Source organism: Lonchura striata, chromosome 23 (genome assembly GCF_046129695.1).
Source record: "Lonchura striata isolate bLonStr1 chromosome 23, bLonStr1.mat, whole genome shotgun sequence".
NCBI classification, from domain to species: domain Eukaryota; kingdom Metazoa; phylum Chordata; class Aves; order Passeriformes; family Estrildidae; genus Lonchura; species Lonchura striata.
In genome coordinates this window covers 8,314,995-8,338,812 of record NC_134625.1, presented here as the reverse complement: position 1 = coordinate 8,338,812, position 23,818 = coordinate 8,314,995, and the positions used below count along the sequence as shown (strand labels likewise).

The window sequence follows — 23,818 nt, the reverse complement described above, 5'->3', positions numbered from 1 at the left end:
AAAGGGGGGAGGTTGTGTTTTCTGTAGATTAATATAATATTTATTGGTTTATGGCTCCAGGTTTTAATGCATTAAATGAATAAAAATGGCAATCGGGCTGTGAGAATTTGGGGGAAGGAGCTGCTCCAGCCTGAAAGGGAAGGAAAAAGGAGGAAAGGGAAGGGCAAATGAGGAAAGGGAAGGGAAAATGAGGAAAGGGAAGGGAAAGTTGAGAAAGGGAAGGGGAAATAGGGAAAGGGAAGGAGAAATGTGGAAAGGGAAGGGAAATGGAGAGGGGGAAGGAGAAATGGGGAAAGGAAGGAAAAAATGGAGAAAGGGAAGGAGAAATGTGGAAAGGGAAAATGGAAAAGGGGAAGGAGAAATGGAGAAAGGGAAAGATATGGGAAAATGGAAGGGAAAATGGAGAAGGGGAAGGAGAAATGGAGAAAGGAAGGAAAAAATGGGGAAAGGGAAGGGAAAATGGGAAAAGGGAGGGAGAAATGGGAAAAGGGAAGGGAAAATGGAGAAGGGGAAGGAGAAATGGAGAAAGGGAAGGGAAAATGGGGAGAATGCTCCAGAGCACAGGGTGGGATAAACTTTGGGGTGAGTTTGAGCTAGGCTTGTGTGAAAGGCAGCCAGGCAGAGGGGCGTGGGGAGCAGGGGTGCAGAGCTCCTGCCGCTCCCCCAGCAACGTCCCAGAAGCTGGGACATCCCCGCTGCAGGAGCAGGGCTCCTCTGTGGCCCCAGGGGTGCTGCTTGCCCAGGATTCTGACTTTTCCTTCTCCCTCCTCCCCAGAAAGCTGACCTGGCCGTGGCGGGGCTGACGATCACGGCGGAGCGGGAGAAGGTGATTGATTTCTCCAAGCCCTTCATGACTCTGGGAATTAGCATTCTCTACCGAGTTCACATGGTAAGAGCCCGATTTCAGAGCCATTTACGCCCCTCCATTATTTGCATGCAAACCTGCCTGGTTAGAGGAGAATAATGAACGACTCATAAAAATATTTTGGTTTCTTATTTAAACGCAAATGTGCTCGACCTTTATTTCCTGCTTCCCTCTCTCTCTCTGCTCTGTGTCAGGATGGGTGAATTCCATTCCTATTCAACCCCCAGCCCTTTGGCTTCTGTCCCCACTCCTCCCAGGGCACACCATGGGTTTTTTGGCATGGTGAGGGCTGTAGGAGGGGTTTAGAGTGGCTTTAAGTGGCTTTAAGGCCTCTGAGTGAGGTGTGCTGAGGGCAGGCTTGGCTGGAAGGGTGCAACAGCGTGGCTGGGTGGCCCCTCAATTGCAGAAACTTGGCTGGAAGTCACCATCCAGTTGGATTTAGTGGTAAAACTGGCAGGGAGGCTGAGCTGGGATATCTGTGGGTGTTCCTTGCTGGTGTTGAGGCCATTCTTGGTCTCGGCTTTGCTCTCCTGCTGCCTTCTCCCACCTGAGAATCCCGTCAGGAAGGAATCCTGCATTGGTTTTTTTTGCTGTCACCTCCTGGAAATGCTCTAGAGGCAGATCAGCCTCGGCTTTCCAACCCCAGGGGAACGTCATGTCCCTCCTGGGGAGCACAGGGTGCCAGGCTGAGCTCCCAGCCCTGGGCTCTGCCTCTGCTCCCAGCCTCCTCATCTGATCACCCTAAAGAGCAGCAGCCCCTGAAAGCTCCCTAAGCTCAGGGGGTGCTCTCAGCACAGCTGTAGCACCACAGGATCCTGGAATGGTTTGTGTTGAAAGGACCTCAAAGCTCATCCAGTGCCACCCCTGCCATGGGCAGGGACACCTTCCCTGTCCCAGGGTGCTCCAAGCCCTGTCCAGCCTGGCCTTGGACACTTCCAAGAGTGGGGCAAGTTTTTTTTTCTGTTTCAAAACAGCTGGGAATATTCCCAAGGGATTCGTGTGTGCAAGCATGTACACAGTGTTGTGTGTTTGCTTAGCCAAACTTGTCTTGAACTCCCAAAAATCCTGTTTTATTTGCATTCTCCATTGTTTTACCTTCTCCCTGAAGCTCAGGAGGGGCCAGATCTCCCCCAGTCCCTCCCAAATTCCTGGTATCCCAGGAGGAAAGCTCCAAATCTGCATTTGTGATGTGAGTGACAGTGCCTTGGTTTTCTGTCAGCCCAACAATAGCAGCCAAAAGGAAAAAACCATTCAAGCTGCCTCTCCCAGCCCCCTCTCCACCCGGGAGGCTGTTAAGGATGCAGCGTTGGGGATGAACAGAAGCAAATTCACGCATCTCTCTCTGTGCTGAGTGGCTCCTGCCAAGAGCAAACAAGTAATTAAAATCTAGTTAAAATTCTGCTTCCTCTGGTACGTGCAGAATTTAGGATCAATTATTTAACTGATCACAAAAGAAATAAGAAAAAAAAAAACAAAACAAAACAAAAAAAGAGGGGTTGACTCTTCCAGCTCCTGGAAGTCAAATGGAATTGTCCCTTCCCCACCAGGGTTGGGTTTTCACATCAGCCTTGTGGAGCCAGGACCTTTTACTGCCAGGGTCTCCTAGGATTAAAATCAGATTTGGTGATTTAATACTGTGTTATATTAGGAAGGAATTCTTCGCTGTGAGGGTGGAGAAGCCCTGGAATGGATTTTCCAGAGAAGCTGTGGCTGCCCCATCCCTGGAAGCACCCAAGGCCAGGTTAGATGGAGCTCTGAGCAACCTCAGGGATAGTGAAAGTGTCCCTGCCCATCAAAAAGGGATCTTAAAGAAGATCTCTGTTCCTCAGATCCATTCGCTGCCTCCTCGGGGAGCTCTGCAGGATTTCTGACACTTCTGTTCAGGGTGGAGGCTCCTCAGGGCACGGAGCACCTGCTGCCAGCAGAGGAGCACAGCCCAGCCCTGCTCCTTGTGGCATTCCCCAAACGGAGCAGGATTCACAATTCCAGACTCCAGCGGGGTTTGGGAATCCTCCCCATGCTGTCAGCAGCACTTTGGCTGCTTCTCAAAGGATCTGGTTTGGTCTGAGCTGCCCAGGGAGCCAGGCAGGGATGCAAAGACATCTCCCAGGTGGGGTCACCCCACTAGGGACGTGAGGAGTGGTGGAATGTCAGAACTCAAAATGTCCCTCAGACATTTTTGGAGGTTCCAGGTCCAGGTCAGAAGCATTTGAGACCCTGGCAGGCAGCTGCAAACAGCTGTGATTTTGGGTTTGAGCCATGGAATGAGTTACCAACCTTGCAGGAAGAACAAGGAATCACAAAAGTTTAGATATTAGAGTAGAAGTAGTCACAAAGTAGAGGGAAGAATTTTTGAGTGCTGTACAGGGGGTTTTGTTTAGTACATGGGGGTCAGAGGGTTTAAGATGGATTTTGGATTTGGGCGTGCCCTGTCCTCCCTCTTTCTCCTTCCTCACCTCCATGTTCTTGGTGATGTTGGCACTCCCAGATTGGTTTAGAGTAGAAAATCACCATTTAATATAGGTAATAGGCATTGGGGAAAAACTGTAAACATGTAACACGTAATATACTATATAAAAGATGGAAAATCACCATTTAATATAGGTAATAGGCATTGGGAAAAACTGTAACCATGTCACACGTAATGTACCATATAAAAGACAGCAGCAGCCCTGGGTGGGAGAGAAGAAGCAGTCGGGGTCAGAGAGGATGTCAGGGTGTGTGTGTGCCTCTGCCTGAGCTGTGAGCAAACCACAGCAGCCCCAGAAGAAAATCTTTTAGATAACTTGCAATGAACTGCCTTGAGACCGAACAACAGAAGAATTCTGAGCCTTTTTTTGAAAGCTCGGGCTGGAGGAGAGACTTTGAGCTCGGGCAGTGGAGGGCAGCCAGGCTCGTGCCCTGCCCAGGGCAGGGAAGCTCCGAGCCCTCCCTTCCCTCCCCAAGCCTTGGCACCTCTTCCTCCAACCCTTTCCTGCTCAGCTTGAGGAAAGTGCCTGAGAGCTGTGTGGCAATTTAACTTCTCAAACCGGTAAATATTTGTTAAACCACACACTTCTGGTTTTCCTTTCAGGATGTGCTTTGCAGAGCAGTCCCATAGCTTTCTTCTCCCCACCCCAAAAACCACCTCTGCAATGTCAAAAATTGCAGCTGACGTCTGTTAATCACAGCTCGGATGAGATGGAGCCTAATAAATAACCACAAATGAGCCTCTTCCTCGCTGAGGAGTTCTCTCCACACCCTGGGCTCCTTCAAATGCGATGACATTTTATTTTCATTTCCATGTAGCTCCAGTGGCAAGTGATTTCTCGCCCCTTTCTCCTCCCCACGCCGCCAACCCAGCCACCACAGAGCCTGTGCCTCTTGTCACACATAACCAAATATGGCAGCTTTAACCAGGGCTGTCATTTTTCTCAATTTCCCTGCTTGTGATACAATCAAGGCTGGATTTCTGACACGGGAGCTCTGACAGGCTTCCTCCCTCACAGGCTGCTGAGAGAAAAGGCCTGGCTGGTTGCATCAGGTGCCCATTCTGCCCAGCCAGGGGGATGTGGGGATGGCAGGAGGTGGATGGGGAGCCCTGAGCATTCCTGGGTTTGGCAGGGGGCTGGAGTCAGGTGCCCAGGGTGGTTTCTGCATGGAGGGATAAATCAGGATTATTTATGTCTCACATCCTGCTTCTGTGGCAGGGAATGAGGGACTAGAGATGATTGTGGCTCCTCAGCCCTGAAATCCTTGCCTTCAAAATGAGGAAATGGAGCTTGGGGGAGCACAGAGCAATAGCTGAGTTTAGGCCAAGTGAGCTGAGCCTTAAAGTGTTTCGGCTTGATTGCTGCAGAGGACACAAAATGGGAAGGATGGATGGAAAAACTCCTTCATTCCAGCCAGGGGAATCTTAAGAGGAGCTGAGAGGAGCTGAGCCTCCCTCCTGGCAGCTCTGCCAGCAAGAATCCCTCCGCACCAGGGCAGGGTTGGGGCAACTCCTGGCCCCAGGAATGCATTTGCTGGTTGTGAACCATGTGGTGACTCCAAACGAGGCTCAAGATTGAGAGCAGTCTGTGCAGGAAAGGAAAAGGAGGAATGTGGATCAGCCCCTGGACCAGGTGTGGTTATCCTGGGATGTGCCCTGGTTCGGTGCCCAAGCACACATCAACATTTCTGCCTCTCCAGGCTGAGTTTTCTTGCTTTGCCTCTGACCTCCAGAGGCAGGAGAGAGTTCTCTGCTCTTCTTTTTTAAGGGAAACACTTGTGAGAAATGGCATGGATGGGGCTGACTGGGATCCCTCCAGACTGCGTGTCCAGGGCAGGGAGTGCTGAAAGCAACAAATCCAGGCTGTCCTCTCCTTCCCAAATATCCCCCTTGTCCAAGCTCTTCAGTCACCAGTATCTTCCCAGAAAACTGCTGCTCACTGGCTGAAAAAATGAAGATTTCCAAGAACAACTTAAGAGGAGGGTATATTAATCTCTCCCACATCCATCTGAGGATTCGCAGGAGGCCTTCATCAATTATTGGACATTTTGAACATATCTATTCCAGGAAAAATAGCTCTTCCAATTAACAAAGCCCTATTGGGACTGCCTAAAAATATCTGACAGACTCCAGATATTGTCATTCCCATCTTCAAAACAGACAGATAAGAGAGTTTGTGCCCTCCGTGGGAACAGAACATCTTTATTCTTACCCACAACTGTGAATGAAAAGAATATGTCCCAGCAGCCTGGAAATGACTGGAGCTGAAAAGAACCAGAACTACTACAACTGTAAAGTCACAGGAGAGATTCACTGCCAAGCTGGAGATTTAAAGCTTCCAACGCAATTTCCTTAATGAGAGCAATTTATTGACAAACTGCCCCAAAAATATAAAGAAGACATCAAGGCTTTAATTGCAGAAAGGAACTTTGTCACGGGAGAATCTCACAGGGGGAGGCTCAGCCAAGGCTCTGCCAGGGCCTGTGAGCTCCCTGCCAGCTCTGGGATGCCAGGGTGGATCATTCCCTGCCTGGAATTCTGTGCTCCAGGAGCTCCAGCTTGCTCAGCAGCCTGTGCCCTTCACACCTTGCTGGATCCCCACGGCCTCATTTCATCCTTGAGGAGGAATAAGGAGTTATTGAGCTGGTTTGGCTGCGGAGGAAGAGGGGAACCAGGGTTTGAGGGGCACCCAGGAGAGGCATGAAGGGGACAGCTCGGGCAGTGTCACGCTTTGGCAGTGTCACCCTTTGGCAGTGCCACCCTTTGGCAGTGTCACCCTTAAGCAGGGTCACCCTTAGGCAGTGTCACCCTTCGGCAGTGCCACCCTTTGGCAGTGCCACCCTTTGGCAGTGCCACCCTTTGGCAGTGCCACCCTTTGGCAGTGTCACCCTTTGGCAGTGCCACCCTTAAGCAGTGTCACCCTTAGGCAGTGTCACCCTTTGGCAGTGCCACCCTTGGGCAGTGCCACTCTTTGGTAGTGCCACCCTTAAGCAGTGTCACCCTTTGGCAGTGTCACCCTTTGGCAGTGTCACCCTTTGGCAGTGCCACCCTTAAGCAGTGTCACCCTTTGGCAGTGTCACCCTTTGGCAGTGCCACCCTTTGGCAGTGTCACCCTTTGGCAGTGTCACCCTTTGGCAGTGCCACCCTTAAGCAGTGTCACCCTTTGGCAGTGTCACCCTTTGGCAGTGCCACCCTTTGGCAGTGCCACCCTTAAGCAGTGCCACCCTTTGGCAGTGACACTCTTTGGCAGTGCCACCCTTTGGCAGTGCCACCCTTTGGCATGGATCCTCTGGATGGGATCAGTGGGAAGGGCAGAGGGAACACCCCGTGGCACCTGCAGGGCTGGGAGGCCTCCCTGGATTAGGGAAAGGAGCTCCAGCAGGGTGAGCAAAGGCTTCTCCTGGAAATGAGGGTCTCTCAGGATGCTGGGGTGCAGCTCCCTGCAGTTTCTGTGGCTCTGAAAACCAGAACACGGCAGCAAGTGACCGAAAAATTGGGAAAGGACACAAAGAATGTGGTGTCTTCCACTGTTTGTACCTCACCTGTTGATAGAAGAAACCTGGAACAGAAGAGAGACATTGCCCTGAAGAGAAACTCTGGAATTAAACCCAGGAGAACCCGAAATTTTCCTTGGGATTTGACTGAAAATTAATCTGAGAACCTGAACTTTTCCTTGGGAGTGACTGAAAATTAATCTGAGAACCTGAACTTTTTCCTTGGGAATTGACTGAAAATTAATCTGAGAACCCGAACTTTTCCTTGGGAGTGACTGAAAATTAATCTGAGAACCTGAACTTTTCTTTGGGAATTGACTCAAAGTTGATCTGAGAATCTGAACTTTTCCTTGGGAATTGACTCAAAGTTGATCTGAGAACCTGAATTTTTCCTTGGGAATTGACTCAAAGTTAATCTGAGTAGCTGAACTTTTCCTTGGGAGTGACTGAAAATTAATCTGAGAACCTGAACTTTTCCTTGGGGATTGACTCAAATCTGAGAATTGATGCTAGGCCACTGGTCCTCAACTCATCCATTTGCTAAAAAGCCTTAGCAAGCCAAATTCTCTAAAAATGCTCATCCAGAATGGTTTGGCTTGGAAGGGACCTCAAAGACCCTTTAGTTCCACCCTCCCCACCACAGGCAGGGACAGTGCAGATCCCAAAATCTCGCCCTGAAGGATACAGGGACAGGTTGTTGTGGTGTGCTGGGCTTTTCCTGCGGGCAGGGTTTGCTGGGGAAGGTTCCTGACACCTTACAGGTTCCCAGATGGTGACTGGAGCTGAGGATTTCACAGGCTCCTGGATATTTTTAGCAGATGAAGATTTTTGTGCAACAACTGCTGCCTTTTCTAGCAACAGCTCCAGTCTCCAGGAGAACTGCTGAGACCTTGTGAAATTCAGGTTTTGCATAGCATTCAGTAGTAAAACAGTGAGGTTTGGAAGTGGAATTTAAAATGCTGGTCTAAGTTTGGGGAAGGAAAAAAAAAAAAAAAAACCAAAAAAAGCCTTTTCAAAGCTCTGACTCGTGGGAAGCTTCCCAGTTACAGGTGCTTGGGGAAGCTGTGGAGCTGTTTTAGGGATGCCAGGACTGAATTTGTGGTTTGGGACAGAAAATCCAAGGTTCTGTGAGCTGTGGGATCTTGTCCCTTGGGTGTGCATGAGCTGCTCTTTCCTTTCAGAGGAGCTGGATCCGCAGAGCTGGTGCTGACAGGAGAAATCCACTTAAAATGGGAGGTGTTTGGCTTTTGAGAAACTTCTCCAAAAGATTCATCTCCTGCTTTTGCACAAATTTGGTGGCGTTTGACAATTTTCTGGTGGTGGCAGCATCCTTGTGAAAGTTTAAAATGCTCTGGGAGGAGATCAACCTGCTTTTTCTAGCAGTGAAGCCTTATTTTTTTTTCCAAGGAAAGGTGGTTTGCTAAGGAGAAAAACAGGAAAATCTGACGCATCCTGGAGATAAAAATATCCAGTTCCCTGAGATAAAAGTAATAATTTTATTGGGTTTTTTGTAAAAGAAGAAACTTTGCAAGGCCAGAGAGAGAAGTTTTGAAAGCTTTTTTTTTCTCCTTTTGCTTTACAAATATATTTCCTGTGAGCTCAGGTGGAGCCCCTTCTGCCCAGTTAAGTGTGGGGTGCACAAGGATGGGGGGACCCCCCTCAGGGCTGAGGGTGCAGCAAACTCTGCCAGGGAGGGACAGAAAACTGTGATTGCCTCATTTTTTTCTCTCAATTCACTCGTTCTTTGTCTGGAGGAACACAAATGGGGGGTGAAAACAGATTTAGGGGATGAATCCAGTGGGGAAATGCAGGACTCAGTTATTTGTGGGGTTGCTGTCACTTTTTGCCCTGCAAAGTTGGTTTATCCCCCTTCTCCTGTTTATTTCCCTTCTCCTATTTATCCCCTTTCTCCCATTTATTTTCCTTCTCCATTTATTTCCTTTACTCCCCTTCTCTTTTTTTCCTCTTTCTCCCATTTATTTCCTTTCTCCCATTTATCATTTTTGCTCCACTTATCCCCTTTCTTCCATTCATTCCCCTTTCTCCCACTTATCCCCCTTCTCCCATTTATACCCTTCCCTTTCTTATTCCCTTTTCTCCCATTTACCTCTCTCTCTCCCATTTATTCCCTTTTTACTGTTTATCCCCTTTCTTCCATTTATTCTTTCTCCCATTTCTCCCCCTTCTCCCACTCATCCCCTTTTCTCCCACTTACCCCCTTTCTCCCATTTCTCCCATTTCTCCCGTTTACCCCATTCCCCCTTTTATTCCCATTCACCCCATTCCCCTTTTTATTCCCATTCACCCCATTCCCCTTTTTATTCCCATTTCTCCCATTTAGCCCCATTCCCCTTTTTGTTCCCATTTACCCCATTCCCCTTTTTATTCCCACTTCTCCCATTCACCCCATTTCCCTTTTTATTCCCATTTACCCCCATTCCCCTTTTTATTCCCATTCCTCCCATTTACCCCCATTCCCCTTTTTATTCCCATTCCTCCCGTTTACCCCATTCCCCTTTTTATTCCCATTCCTTCCATTTACCCCCATTCCCCATTTTATTCCCATTTACCCCATTCCCCTTTTTATTCCCATTTACAACCATTCCCCTTTTTATTCCCATTCCTCCCATTTACCCCACTCCCCATTTTATTCCCATTTACCCCACTCCCCATTTTATTCCCGTTTGCCCCCATTCCCCATTTTATTCCCATTTACCCCACTCCCCATTTTATTCCCATTTACCCCCATTCCCCCATTCCCCATTTCCGCTGCGGTGCCACCAGGGCAGGTTGATTTCCCTCGTGCCCTTCCAGAACCGTTTCCACCTCTCCAAACCCAACCAGCTCCAACTCCCGCTGTGCTTTTCCCTCCCCAGGGCCGCCGACCCGGCTATTTCTCCTTCCTGGACCCCTTTTCTCCGGGCGTCTGGCTCTTCATGCTGCTCGCCTACCTGGCTGTCAGCTGTGTCCTCTTCTTGGTGGCTCGGTAATGTCGCGGTGCCTTTCCCTTCCTCGCGGTGCCACCTAGTGTCCCTCGCAGGGCCGGGGACTGGGGACTCCCAGGGGGACACGGGGACATCCTCTGCCCCCCCAGCTCCCCGGGATGGGCTGGCAAGAAGCGTCCCATCCCCTCTTCCAGCCGGTTTGTCACCGTGTCCCCATGCTAGGATGGCCATCGTGCCCTGGTTCAGGATGTGTTTGGTGCCCTGAGGTGGTGGGAGAAGGTTTTGGAGAAACCATCCTTCCCATTTTTGGTGCTGTTGGAACCTCCCTGCAGATGTTTTTTTTTACCCCTTTGTCCCGAACAGGGAGGTTGGAGATGTTAGGAACCTCCAAATCCATTCCGAGGTGTCAACAGGAATTCCACCAGTGAATTCTGGCTCCCAGTTTGTGGAGGAGGGAAAAGTTCATGAGTATCTTCGAGCAGCTGATGTGCAGAGCCTCTCTTGGCAGCTCTCAGCTCCATTCCCCTACGACTAATTCCAATCAGCACCAAAATGCCCCGTTGAGTGCACGGCCCCATGGTGGCCCAGGCTCTGGGCTCCAGTGCTGCCCTCCCTGCCCTGCCCACACCCCTGTGGGGCTGTCCCTGTGTCCTGTGTCGCTCAGCGTGGCTGAAGTTGTCATCCTGGCAGGGCTTTAATGGGTTCCTCAAATGCTGCTGCAGCCTCAGAAATGCAGGGATGGAGAAACCATTGAATTATGCACAGCTGGTGCCTCTTTAGCCCCTTCCTCATGTTTTAAATATGATCCTCCAGAAAGGTGCCCTTACCCAGCTCCGCTCAGGAGAGGGAGCTTTGGCTGCTGCTCCCTGCCTCGCTCAGCAGGAAGGAGCTTTTGACCCTGTGAGCTGCAGACTGTTCCAGAGCACTGGGGTTTGCTGCCAGTGCTTGATCTGCCATGGAAGGCCTGCAGGAAATAACCTCCTCCTCCTCCCTGGCACCACCGTGAGAGAGGAGATGCAGGGATGAAAAGAGCCCCCTCATTCTGGCTAAATGTGAGCTGGCACAGCCCTGCAGCTGTTTTGGCAATAGCCCCAAAACGACCCTCCCAGGCCCCAGCTTTCTTAGTTAGAGCAGAATGATGAAGTGCAGCACGTGAATTAGCAGACTTTCTTAGCAACCAGGGAACTGCAGACTGGAAACTGCAAAAGAGAGAGAGAGAGGTGCAGCCACAACAGTGACAGGCTCAGATATTTCCCATTCCCACATCTGTCCTGTCCCTGAAGGGTGGGATGCTTTGAAACACCAGCACTGAGCTTCCAACTCCACCTCAGACCTTCTCAGAACAACCCTTTGCACCAACAAGAGCTTTTCTTGATGGTTTAATGCAGTCAGGGCTCACACACTTCGCTTTTGAACTTGCCGTCAGTGCTCGTGCTCCGGCAGGGAGCGCAGCCAAAGACGTTTGATTTCTGCTTCCCATCAAGTCCGTGCACATCTGGAGTTCTTGCTGTGGTGGGAATCTGCACGCAGGGCTGCAGGATGCACGCAGAGCTGCCCAGAGCAGAGCCTCTCAAAGTTTTTGCAAATCTTTACAAGAAAGCCTCTGGCTCCTGAGTCTCAGAGCAAACGTTTCACACAGCTCTGAGCCCTGGGCATCAACTGACAGCAAAGCATTTCCTCCTCAGAAAACTCTGCCTCCAGGAGAGCTGGAGCTTCACAGCTTTTCTCTCTTTTTTATTTTTTTTTTTTTTTTTTAAGTGTCCCATTTCCCAGCGCATTCCCTGAGCTCCCCTTTTCTTGTCCTTTCAGGCTGACACCGTACGAGTGGTACAGCCCCCACCCCTGCTCCCAAGGTCGATGCAACCTCCTGGTGAACCAGTACTCCCTGGGGAACTCGCTGTGGTTCCCGGTGGGGGGGTTCATGCAGCAGGGCTCCACCATCGCCCCCCAGGCCCTGTCCACGCGCTGCGTCAGCGGGGTCTGGTAAGGAGGGCAGCCCTTCCTGCCAGGGAGGTTTCTCTGGGCAGAGGGGGACGTGGAGAGGGAATTCCTTCATGGAAAGGGTTGTGGGACATCGGGAGGGGCTGCCCAGGTGGAGGTGTTCAGGGATGAGTGGGTGTGGCACTCACTTGTCTAGGTGACAAGGTGGGGATGGATGGTTTTGGAGAGAGTTTGCCATCTCAGTGATTCTGGGATTCTGAGAGGCAAAGGGTGGGGATGGAAAGCAGATTTGCTGAGGGAAAACACACCGTCTCTTCCCTCCCCCTAGGTGGGCATTCACCTTGATCATCATCTCCTCCTACACGGCCAACCTGGCAGCGTTCCTGACCGTGCAGAGGATGGACGTCCCCATCGAGTCCGTGGATGACCTCGCTGACCAGACAACCATCGAGTACGGCACCATCCACGGCGGCTCCAGCATGACCTTCTTCCAAGTAAACCCCCTCCTCTGGCTGCCTGGGGGGCGGGGGGTGCACAGGGCACCCCTCAATCAGATTGGGGCGTCCCCCTCAGCCTGTGTATCTCTCCAGTTGCTGGGGAACCTCTGGAGAGATCCTTGCACAGGATCAGTGGTGGGAGACGCATGGTGGAGGACACAGGAAGGGAATTTGACAATGAAGTCAAATTTTCATGGTTTTAGCTTTTATTTGAGGGTCTTTCAGGTGTGATAAGCAAAGAGACATTTGCACCAGCCAGGCAGGCTCGCAGAAGCCAAAGTGCTGGAGACTGTTTGAGGTCAGTGGCACTGAAATAAGTCAAGTGTATGCAAAGTTATGTGGGCCATTTAGCCCAATTTAATTTTTATCTTCCCTGCTCTGCTCAGAAGGGAAATGAATGAGTGAATCTTTTCTGCAGCGCTCTGAACGCACAAAGAGCTGCTTGAGGATTATTTATTTATTTATTACTTGTTGAAATTCCAAAAGGAGATAAAGCTTGTTCTCACTCTTTCCCCCCACTCTGAGTCTGAACTGAATTTGGAAGGCTGGGAAATCTCTGGAGTCAGCCTGAGCTTTTCAGCTTAACTTTGTGCTCTTTGGGGGTATGGAAAAGAGCTACTTTTAAGCCAAACTTTACATCTAAAATGAGCTGAGCAGAGCCTAAGTGAGGAAGGTGGTTGCATAGGAGGGGCTCACTTGAGGAAAGCTTTCAAGTTTAAACCCCTGGCTGTGTCTCTGCGCTGGCTGGCAGTGAGGAAGTCAGAGAGGAAATTAGGAAAAGAGGGTTTTGTCCTATTTGTGGTGCTTTAAGCTGTGTTGGGATTCATTTGCCTCTGGTGTAAGGATGGAGAGGTTAAAGTAGTGATGGATAACTGCCTCCATCTCCCCTCCCTTCCTGGTGCACGAAGGAATGCTTGTCCCCTCCTGAGGCACCTTGTCCTGGCAGTGCTTCCCCTGACACTGACACACAGTTTAAGGTTTAAAAATGCAGTGAAACAGAACCAAACCCCTCTGCTCATCTGTCTCCTGTCCATGTGGCTGCACCCAGAGGACAGAGCTGCACAGACGAGGACAGGAACTGGGTCAGCAGCAGATTCCCTGAGGTTCTCCAGCACTGCTCACCAGCCACAGAAAACAAGCCCTTGACAGTATGAAAATCCTCATGCAGAGCAGGGGGTGTTTATATTCAGTCTTTGTGACCAGGTTTCACTCTCTGCTCAGCACAGGCAAGAGAGATTCCTCATTCTCAGCTTTCTTTTCATCGGACCAAGGTGGTCCAGCCACCAGCCAGCTCTGAGGATTTGGGGCTGGCTGAGCTTTGGTTTCTTGTAATCAATGACAAAAAAAAAAACAGTTCTTTTCAGCAAGCACTTTAATTGCCTCACAGAGGGGTGAATCAAATCTGGATTATTTTTTTAATTATATTTGTGAGCAACAATCTCCAGAGAGCTTTTGTGCTGCCCCCAGCCCTCAGTGCCCTCCTCAGGGTGCTGGAGGACTGAAGAACTGAAGAACTGTTGGGACAGTGAGGGATGGTCAGTACTGTGTGAGCTCTACAGGGAGCACCCAGAGGTTTTGATTAACCAAGCAGGAGCTGTTTCTTCGGGCTTTTTATTTGTGTGTTTTTGATTTCTTTTTCTAAAATTGAATTTACTTTGTTTTGACAGACTCTGTTGGAAGTGGGACATTTCATGCCCAGCTTTTCCCACAAACCTCCAACACATTTGGGCCTCTTTGAGATAAACAAAGATGAGGCACCAAAATCCTTTCTGAATCTGAAATCCGATTTTGATTCCTCTCTCCACTGTGGCCTTCCCTCAGCAGCGCCTGATGCGGGGGGCTCAATTTTAGGGGTCTGATTTACCCCAAAATCTCCTCCCTGAGCCGTGGCTGCCTCTTTCCTCCCCGCAGAACTCCCGCTACCAGACGTACCAGCGGATGTGGAATTACATGTACTCCAAGCAGCCCAGCGTCTTCGTGAAGAGCACGGAGGAAGGGATCGCGCGCGTGCTGAACTCCAACTACGCCTTCCTGCTGGAGTCCACCATGAACGAGTATTATCGGCAGCGCAATTGCAACCTCACGCAGGTCGGGGGCCTTCTGGACACCAAGGGCTACGGGATTGGCATGCCCGTCGGTAGGCAGTGAAGAACAATTCTAGTCCTTCTCGGCTGTCGGCAGAGGACCGGAGCGTTCCAAAGGCTGCGCCGGCTCTAAAAGCCAACGTTGCATCTCACAGGGTCCTTTTGATTCCTTACCTGCTGCCCATGCTCAGAGCCAGATGTGCAAGACCCTGCTCTGGTCCAGAGCCAGATGTGCGAGACCCTGCTCTGGTCCAGAGCCAGATGTGAGACCCTGCTCTGGTCCAGAGCCATGTGAGACGCGACCGCGGCTCTTTCAATAATTCATGTGAAAGATGTCTCAAAATTGCTGCTTGTTTTCTGCATACCCGCTCTTTGCTGTTCCCTTCCCCAACCAGTGTTTGTGCATCGTTTTGTGCTCCTTGTTTTAATCCTGGAAGTGATGTCAAAGTGATGCTGTGGCAATTCTGGTAGATTTTAGCAGGAATGTCTTAACAGTTCTTGAAACTGCAGGCCAGAGATTTGGGTGATTCAGGGGCTCTCATCAGGTTTAACAAACACAGGGGGTTTGTCTTTCAAATGTATGAGCTCACAAGAGAACATTGCCACTAAATAAGGGTTTAGTTGTTATTCCAAAGGATCCGCTGGTCTTTTGGACAGCCTGGAAGCCTTGTCCTGACCTTTAAGCCCTGGCATTTAGCAACACAAAGTTGAGGTGGATTACATAAGGCCCCCATCACACAAACAGCCACTCTAGTTTAGGGAACACGGGTAAGCTTGTAAAGTCACAGCAACCTGATCAAAGTCAGTACAAATCCCTACCTTCAGGGCTAAATTTGTTCTGACATTGTCTTGTTAAACAGTGAAACTGTAGCAGATAAGAGGAGCAGAAAGCTGCTGGCTGGGACAATAGTGCAGAGTTACTGGGAGAAGTGCAGTCTTTCCCATGGCCCTTCTTAGGGTGGCAGACAAGGATTTCTTGTACCAGACAAGGATCTCTGGTGGCAGACAAGGATCTCTGGTAGCAGACACTGGGACTGCAGCAGAGCTCTGTGCCCAGCACAGGACTGAGCTCCTCCAACATGGACATTTTGGCTTCCGTGATCCTTGGGCTCCTTCCAGCTCAGGATTTCTATTCCGTGACTAGTTTGAGGGAGGGAGCGTTAGGAACAAGGTTGAACTGGAGGTGGAATGACAAGAGAAAGACCCTGCAGGAGCAGGATAGTGAACTGCTCATTCAACAGCCAAAGTTCCCCTTGCCATGGACCTGCTCCAGTGGCCTGAGTGGCTCCTGGTGGCCATGTAAAGTCACCTTCTGCAAGTGGCATTGACCAGGTGGCATTCCCAGTGGGGTGCTGCAGCTTTCCATGGCTTGCATGGACTGACAGCCCCTCCAGGCCACCCGGAGAGGAGCTGTGCTAGCTGGGCACACTGGGGTGGGGCGAGTGGCGAGGATGATGACGGGGAGGAAGGTGGGGCCCTACCACGTCCCTCTCGGCGTTGCAGGCTCCGTGTTCCGCGACGAGTTCGACCTGGCCATCCTCCAGCTGCAGGAGAACAACCGCCTGGAAATCCTGAAGCGCAAGTGGTGGGAAGGAGGGAAGTGCCCCAAAGAGGAGGACCACAGAGCCAAAGGTAAGCCCTGCACTCCCAAGGGACCAGGCACAGAAACATCCTGGCCAGAGGTGCAAGGATGAACACCCAGCTGCATTTCTGCCTGGGAATCACTTTTTCCCCTTCTCCTGACCTGAGATTCCTTCCTCCACAACTCAAGGAGAAAGCCAAACAGCTCCGCCGTGCCTCACGCTGTGTGTTTTTGCCTGGGGCAGAGATAGCGGGAACAACCAAATGACAAATATTGGAGGCATATGGAGGGTAAATTAGCTTCTAATGAATGTCTGGGAAAATGGATGGCTGAAGGGATCAGACCAAAATCCTGAGTTCCTTGAAGGGAGATGGATCTCCACCACAGGCCCGCTGGTTAATGGCTCCAAGTGAAAGCGTCTTTTAAACAGCCAGGGGAAGGGACACAAGGACTTTATTAGTACACTTGTAAACTGAGGAGCAAATTCTTTTGGGTAATGCTATGCAAATTGCCATAAAAGCCACCACATTAGGCTGATGTCCCAGCATGAGAGCAGTTGCCAGCTTAACACAGTTGCTGCATTTTTGAGTTTTGGCAGCCACCCTTTGCTCAGCAAGTGTTTTCTGCGAGGCCAGCAGGCCCCCCAGCTAAAAGCACAGCCTTGTGACCTTTGGGGGAGCAGAGAGAATAGCCAAACAGGACTGGGGAAGCTCTTTTGGGGTTTTGACCTTGCAGCAGGTATAGGTGTGTGTCTGTGCAGTTCCTGCTGGGACTCCACAGGGCTGATGCTAACTTTTGGACAGTGCTGTTCTACAGACAACCCCAATTATTTATCTTCAGGCTGAAGGTGTAAGACATCGGGTTATTGCTATTAAATGAGTTACTTTTTAAGGTGGAAGGTATTTTTTTCTCCCTGGACTGTGCCAAAGGCAGCTCTAAGGTGGAATCTAGGCTGGGGGCTGTTTTGAGGTGGCTTTGGAAGGGGGAAGCTGGGCTGTTTCTGGCACTGCCCAGCACAATCTGTGACCCTGGGCAAGTTTTTCTGCTGTTTGTTCCCTATGCCATAGCTCACTTGCTCAGTTTGGGAGATGAGGAAGGCTGTAGCTGTATGGGGAAAGGAAATATCCCTCAGTGAGCTTGGGTGTCTGAGCTGGCACCCAGACAGAATGATAGGAGGATGTAGAGAGAGGTACAAACCTGAAATTCACACTTGTGAGCTGTGGAGGGGAGTGGATGGCCTTTACCTTTGGGTCTGAGCTGTAATTCCGGGCTGTTTTATCTGCCTTGCCATTGCTGTGGAAGCACCTCTGCAAAAGTCTCTGATTTACAGACTCCCTGCTTTGCTTTGGGGGTGGTGCCAAAAGAATGACGGAGGAGGAGGCAGAAATGTGACCTGCTAAGTTTTAGAACAAAACAGGTCAGCGATTTACAAGGGTTTTGGTGAGGTTTTATGTCTAAAAGCCAGGCCAAGATCAAGTCAATAAATAATCTATTCTTACACTTTGATTTAATGCTACAGGAGGGAGAGGAAGATTTTTATAGATGTTCTTGTTGAGTAATGGCCTCACACAGCCAACCCAGGGCAGAGCACATGTTTTTTAGTAATCAGTCCAATCAGGGACTCAAACAAAACACAGGAGAGAGGAACCATCTCCCAGGAGAGCAAATGTTGAGGTCAGCTCATCTCACAGGCAGATGGAGGCACAGTTTTGGGGACCAGGACTGTGGTGCAGGTGAAGTGATGGCCTCAGCACATGGAAAACTCGGGTTTTTAAGGGATGGATTTTCCTTCAGCTGCTGGAACTTTCTGGAATGCAGGCTGGTTAAGCATGGTGGGCATCCCACAGGAAGCGAGTTGTGCGGAGGAGGTGGGATGAGCTGTCCATGGAAGGGGCTGTTCCCTCCTCATGGGCCAGGTGGGCTGGGCAGAGACCCCCAACCCACAGCCAGGTAGCCCAGGGTGGCAGGGACCCCGTTTTGTCACCCTGTAGTGACACAGCATCCTGCTCTCACTCAGCCTCTCCTTTCCCACTGCAGTCCGAGCAGCTGGAATCATTTTCCTGCAGCACTTTGTGATGCAATCAAAGGAGCTTTTCCTGGTGCCAGCTTCCTTTAAAGCCCTTCCCTGTCTCCTTCATCTCTGCTCCTTTAACAACCTTGCTCCTCTTCCTTTTCAAGTTCAAAGCCACTGGAGCTCGGTGAATAATTTGCAGGGATTAATGTGCCCCTTTGATCCTGCCTTTTTCCCCTCCTGTTTTCAGTTTGTCCACAAATTGCTTTGTGCTTCCCCTCGAACATTCTGGCTGTTTATCTGCAAAATCATCATTTCTGAGCAGGCATCTTCGATCCTGCAGTTACTGCAAGTCACTCACTTGGGCCATCTGAGTCATGCAGGGAGCTATTAATAGGATGCTGCCTGCTCGGTGGTTTTGGTCCCTGGCTGGGCGTCTACAATGCCAACAAAACAGCAAAGCCTGGGGGTTCTGTGCAATGACACTTGAGATTTATGATGTGTCTGCCTCTCCAGAGTGTCTCTCCTGCTTTATTTTAGGCTTGGGGATGGAGAACATTGGTGGAATCTTCGTGGTGCTCATCTGTGGCTTAATCGTAGCAATTTTTATGGCAATGCTGGAATTTTTGTGGAGCCTTCGGCACTCTGAACAGTCGGAGGTAGGACCTGGGAGTGTCCTGAGGGGACAGGGTGTGCTTATTGCTGTCTGTGGGGTGTCCTACAGCAAGTCATGCACCCAGGCTGAGGAACAATCCCACCCAGGACACCTCAACAGGCTTGGTCCTTTGGGCAGGGTCTAAAATCCATGAGCTTCTCGTGCACTCCTACTCAGAGTGAGGCTGTAGAGATGCTCCAAGGGCTTTCAAAGGGATCAAAGATGTGTACAACATCCAGGTACCTTTCCTGGGGACAGGATTTCTACCTGCAGCAGCTTTGGATCTTGAGCTGATCTGGGGGTGAAGAACACAGGGGGGTCTCTGATGAGAGGCAGAGTTGGGTTGAATCAAGTGTAAGTGTCTGAGCGTTGATGTTGAAAACCAGCAGCACTGAGTCCGTAAAAATTTGGGGTGAGAATCACATCACGGAATCTTAAAACAGCCTGGGTTGGAAGGGACCTTAAAGCTCATCCAGTTCCACCCCCTGCCATGGTCAGGGACACCTCCCACTGTGCCAGGTCACTCCAAGCCCTCATCACCACAGGACCCAGAGCCCCTGAGGGACTCGGCGCTCGCTCAGGTGAGCAGCAGGGCTCCATTCTCCCCCGCAGGTGTCGGTGTGCCAAGAGATGGTGACGGAGCTGCGCAACATCATCCTGTGCAAGGACAGTTTCCACCCCCGTCGGAGGCGAGCGGGGGTGGCACGGACTCGCCCCGCTCTGCCCGAGGAGCGCCGAGCCCGCAGCACGACCACGCTCAGCAACGGCAAGCTGTGCAGCGGGGGCGAGCCAGACCCCCTGGCACAAAGACTGGCACAAGAGGCCGCCCTGGTCGCCCGGGGCTGCACCCACATCCGCGTGTGCCCCGAGTGCCGGCGCTTCCAGGGGCTCCGGGCGCGGCCAGCCGCGGGGTCCCCGGCGCGCAGCGAGGAGAGCCTGGAGTGGGACAAGGCCACCAACAGCAGCGGGCCCGAGTAACGCCAAGCCCGGCGGCGTCGGGGTGGGACGAGAGGGTCCTGTTCCATTTTACAGAACACGGACTTGTACAATGTCAACTCGTTTTTAAATCAATAGCAGTTACCCGGCTTCTCCAGAGCGAGGTGGACCTTGGGGTGGGCGCTACGGCCTGGCTGAGGTTTGGGTGGCCGCTGAGGTTTGGCGTGGCACAAGGAGGTCCTCAGGCTGGTGGGTGTCTGGAGGTTGTCTCTGGGATGGAGGGACGTGGCGGGTGGTGGTGTAGCAGGAATTGCCCACCCAAGGTCAAGGAGGGGTTCCTGGAGCTTCTCCAAGGTCAGGAGAAAGGACAGTGGCGCTGCCTCTTCATCACTTACTGGGGGATGTTCTCCGAGGGCAGGGGTGGGACTTTTTATTTGCCGTGGCTGTGGGAAGGGAGGAGTCATTATTTTGGATTTTTTTTTGTTTGTTTGTTTAATTTGGGTATGTCAGGACCCAGTCTCCAAGGCACCAGGTGCTGAACTCTTCTTCCTTTTCCAGAGGGTGGCAGATGGGTTGAAGGGGGAGGATGGGATGGGACACGCTCCCTGTGAGAAGCAGCATTTGCTGGAAGTCCATCTGAGGAGTTGTTGCAATTACATATATAGAGAAATATATCTATACATAGATATATAAATATATATATATATATTAAAATGCCAAAAAACAGCCAACGAACACAGTGAACTCAAAGAGGCCTTGAAACGCCTGGAATTTCAGGGGTTCTGTGTCTTTTGTTTCGTTCTGGGGTCATCTTTTGCTTTGTTTTTCCTTTTCCTTTCTATCCTTGGGATGGGGTGGGGGGCAGCCTTTTGAGGGAGGTGAGTGGGGAGCTCTGGGGGAGGCTGCCCATTCCCAGCAGCCGAGGGAGGAGGTGTTGGGACCCCCAAAGTGTCCCTGGCTGTGCTCTGCACGCTCCTGAAGTGACTCTGAGCTCTGCCCCAGGCTCAGCTGCTCCCCAAATCCGTGACCCCACGGAGCACCCTCAGCTTCCAGGGTGAATTCCAGCCACACAGCATTTGAGAAAATCATTAGCCCGGGATCTCGTGTAAGGAAAATAGTGACTTCCCTAGAAACAGCAGCAGCTCACCCTCTGCTTGGTACAGATGTGGGGTTTACACTGGCAAATTTAATTTTCTGATTGAAAAAACAAACTCTATGCAATTTCCGGTCGTAAAAGGAAAGAGATGACAATGGAGAGGGGCAGGGGAGATAAAGCCTTGAGTGAAGGTACATCCTGTTCTTGAATTGTTTTCTTTTCTTTTTGTCTTGAATGTACTGAAATAAAAGATGTCCTTGTATAATCATGCTTTTTTTTTTTTTTTTTTTTTTTTCCTTCTCTTTCCTTCCCTGTTTAGAGTCAGGAAAGTTGTGAGACAGTTTGAGGCCCGACTGCTCAGGGAGAAACCCAACAACTTGACAGGCAAGAGGTGCTTTGGTTGTTGCAGGTCTCTGCTGCCCGAGAGTGTCCACACCCCTGGTGTTGCTGTTTCCTGTAGCTGAATGGAAAACAGGAGTTAAAAAGAAAAAATTAAAAAAAAAAAAAAAAAAAAAAAACAAATTCCTGGTGATGAGGGGGGAGAGAACTCAGAGCTGACAGCAGGGTGAGCAGGGATGCAGCTCCATCTTTCCCATAGCTGGTGGTTGGAGCTGCCCAAGGGTGAATCCAGGGTGATTCCAGCTGATGTTTCTGAGGAGGATGGGCACGGAAGGAGGTGTGGACCATGGTGATGGGCATAGCAGGGTTGTATGATGATTCCAGAAGATGTTTCTGAGGATGAACAAGGAATGGGGTGTGGACCATGGTGATGGGCACAGCAGGGTTGTATGATGATTCCAGAAGATGTTTCTGAGGAGGATGGGCAGGGAATGAGGTGTGATCGATGGTGATGGGCCCAGCAGGGTTGTTCTGATGACTCCAGAATTTGTTTCTGAGGAGGATGGGCAGGGAATGGGTGTGATCCATGGTGATGGGCACAGCAGGGTTGTTTTGTTGATTCCAGAATTTGTTTCTGAGGGTGAACAAGGAATGGGGTGTGATCCATGGTGATGGGGCCACTCTGTTGTTCCCAGCAGGGTGTGAAGGGAAGCTCTGCCTCCCAGTGACTGTCAAACAGGCAGCAAGAGGAGGATTTAGAGCTTGTTTTTTAGGATGCCACATGAGATGCTCACAGAAGTCCTTCCTGGCTTTCACATCTGTAAATCCACGGGATGTTCCCTCTCCCTGACATCATCTGAGCAGTGGGATAAGGCAAGGTTCTCCCCATGCCATGGGGCTGCAGAGGCAGATCCTCAGCTGAGGTAAGTCAGTAAAACTCCACCCAACTCTGCCAGGAGCCAGGCTGGGCTTTCAGAGTCCTGACAGCAGCACTAGAGACATCTGAGAGCGCCTGTGTTGTGCTTAAAGGCCAACATGTTTCTACGAGCTGCAGAATATATTCATCAAAAGGAAGCTGCTTTTTAAAATTTATTTACAGATTAGCAGAAGAAAAGGCCCCATGAATCATTTATCAGACCTGATGTTTTTTTCACTGCTTCCCTGCACTGAATAAAGAGAAATCTTGACAGAGCTAGACATTATTCTGCATCTCCAAAGATCTTGCAGTCATCTGCTCAGACAGAGGATGTCAAGGAAAAAAATGATGAGAAACCACCTGGTTTTTATCTCTCCTGTTAGCTTGCTCCACCCACATGGTATTTTATATCTGGGTCTGTATTTTAAGGAGATTTGTTTCATGTCCCTCTTGCCCTCCTCTCTTTTTTTCTTATTTTTTAATATTCAGAGGCTTTGCACTCAGAGCAGGAATGGACCAGACGAGGAGGATAAAAGCTGCTGTCATTGAGATGCCTTTTCTAATGTGCCTCTGTCCTGCATTTTCTGCTCCCTGCTAAACCCTTCCAGGTGCCACCCTGGAGGGAGCAGGCAGCATTATGCATGTGCTGGGTTTGTGCTCACACTCATTTGTGTGCTCAGATGGGTTTACATCTCACATATTCCCTCTCTCCCTGGGTTTTTGTTTTTTTTTCCTTTCCTCTCATCTTTGAAACCATTGTGGGGCTCTTGTGCTCAGCCAGCCCCAATGCTAATGCAGTTCAAGATCTGGAGTATTTTGCCTTGCAAAAGGCACTTTCCCAGTATTGCTGTCTCCTGATAAACCCCGGGTAATTCTAGTAAGATATCTCTGCAAATTCCACCGGGAGCCAAAGATTAGATCAATTAAAATGGAATACTTTGCTTTATCCCCTCTAACCAGTGTGTTTGAGCCTCCTGCTGCCCTCTGTTTCGGGCTCACAACTCTCCCTGCCCTGACAGCCAATTCTCCAGCCCTGGCTCAGTCGACAGCAGCCTGGCAGCTTCCTAACTAAAAGGCCTGGATTCTCTCCTCGTGGGGTAAAACCCGTGTTTGTGTTGTTTTTTCCAGGCAGTTCTATTTTCACCTAATGATAAAAAGCTGTTTTCTCCCCGGAGGTTGCATGGGTGAAGGTATTAACAAGGCCTGGACTAACCTGGGGGCATTTCCTGAGCTGAGCCGTGTACATGAAATAGAAAAGAGTTGTTCTGTGAGCACAAAACCTTGGGAAGGGAGATGCTCAGCTATAAATTATAGAACAGGCACTAAGCCCTCAGTGGTCCTGAGGCAGGAATCTTTTTAACCATCCCACAGCCACAGAAATCTTCCCTGCTTCTGCCCTTCTCCACCAGCTAAGTGACACAAAAAGTGGAGGAATATCCACTTGGAACAGCTTTTTTTGCAGAGATTTGGAGTTACAGAAGGGGTGTGAATCCCTGTGAAGTGGCAGGGAACTGGGAGCTGCAGCTGTGGGCACAGGGAAGCTGGGACAGACACAGGAATGTGGGTAACTGGTCTGGATGGCTCTTGGGTGATGGCTCTGAGTGGTAAAAAAGAAGGTAAAAGGAAGAGACCTGCGGGTGAGAACTGTTCAGTGGAGGCTGGCTGGCTCCTAAGGAGGCTTCTGAGTTTCTGTAAGAGCAAATAAGCAAAGATAGACTGGTTTGGGGTGAAGCTGTCACAGCTTGGCTGTGAAAAGCCTGGCATGAGTGATCAAAGCCCCTCTAACATCTAGTTTCATTTAGCTCTGCAGTTAGCTGCCTGCAGGATGAGTGTTTCTCTCTTCTGCTTCACTTGCTCATCCAGTGAAGGCGATGGAATTTTTGCAGTGACTTTGGCTAGAGGGGGAAAGCAGCAGTGGCCATCAGGAGGAGAGTGAGGCACCACTCCAGGGCAAACAGCCCCAGGGTGGGCAGAATCAGGCAGAGAG

General features: G+C 50.4%; 1 protein-coding gene across 1 annotated transcript in view; it reads left to right on the top strand.

Annotated features, from left to right (window-relative positions):
• The window catches only part of GRIK4 (glutamate ionotropic receptor kainate type subunit 4), a 207,757-nt gene extending 188,129 nt beyond the window's left edge, over positions 1–19,628 (top strand). The window contains exons 13-20 of the mRNA XM_031506858.2: positions 776–889; positions 9,706–9,815; positions 11,584–11,757; positions 12,044–12,209; positions 14,124–14,349; positions 15,800–15,928; positions 18,430–18,548; positions 19,157–19,628. Of these exons, the coding sequence (XP_031362718.2) occupies positions 776–889; positions 9,706–9,815; positions 11,584–11,757; positions 12,044–12,209; positions 14,124–14,349; positions 15,800–15,928; positions 18,430–18,548; positions 19,157–19,522 (1,404 nt within the window). The 3' untranslated portion in view covers positions 19,523–19,628. The remainder of the gene's footprint in view (positions 1–775; positions 890–9,705; positions 9,816–11,583; positions 11,758–12,043; positions 12,210–14,123; positions 14,350–15,799; positions 15,929–18,429; positions 18,549–19,156) is intronic.
• Positions 19,629–23,818: the final 4,190 nt, after the last annotated feature.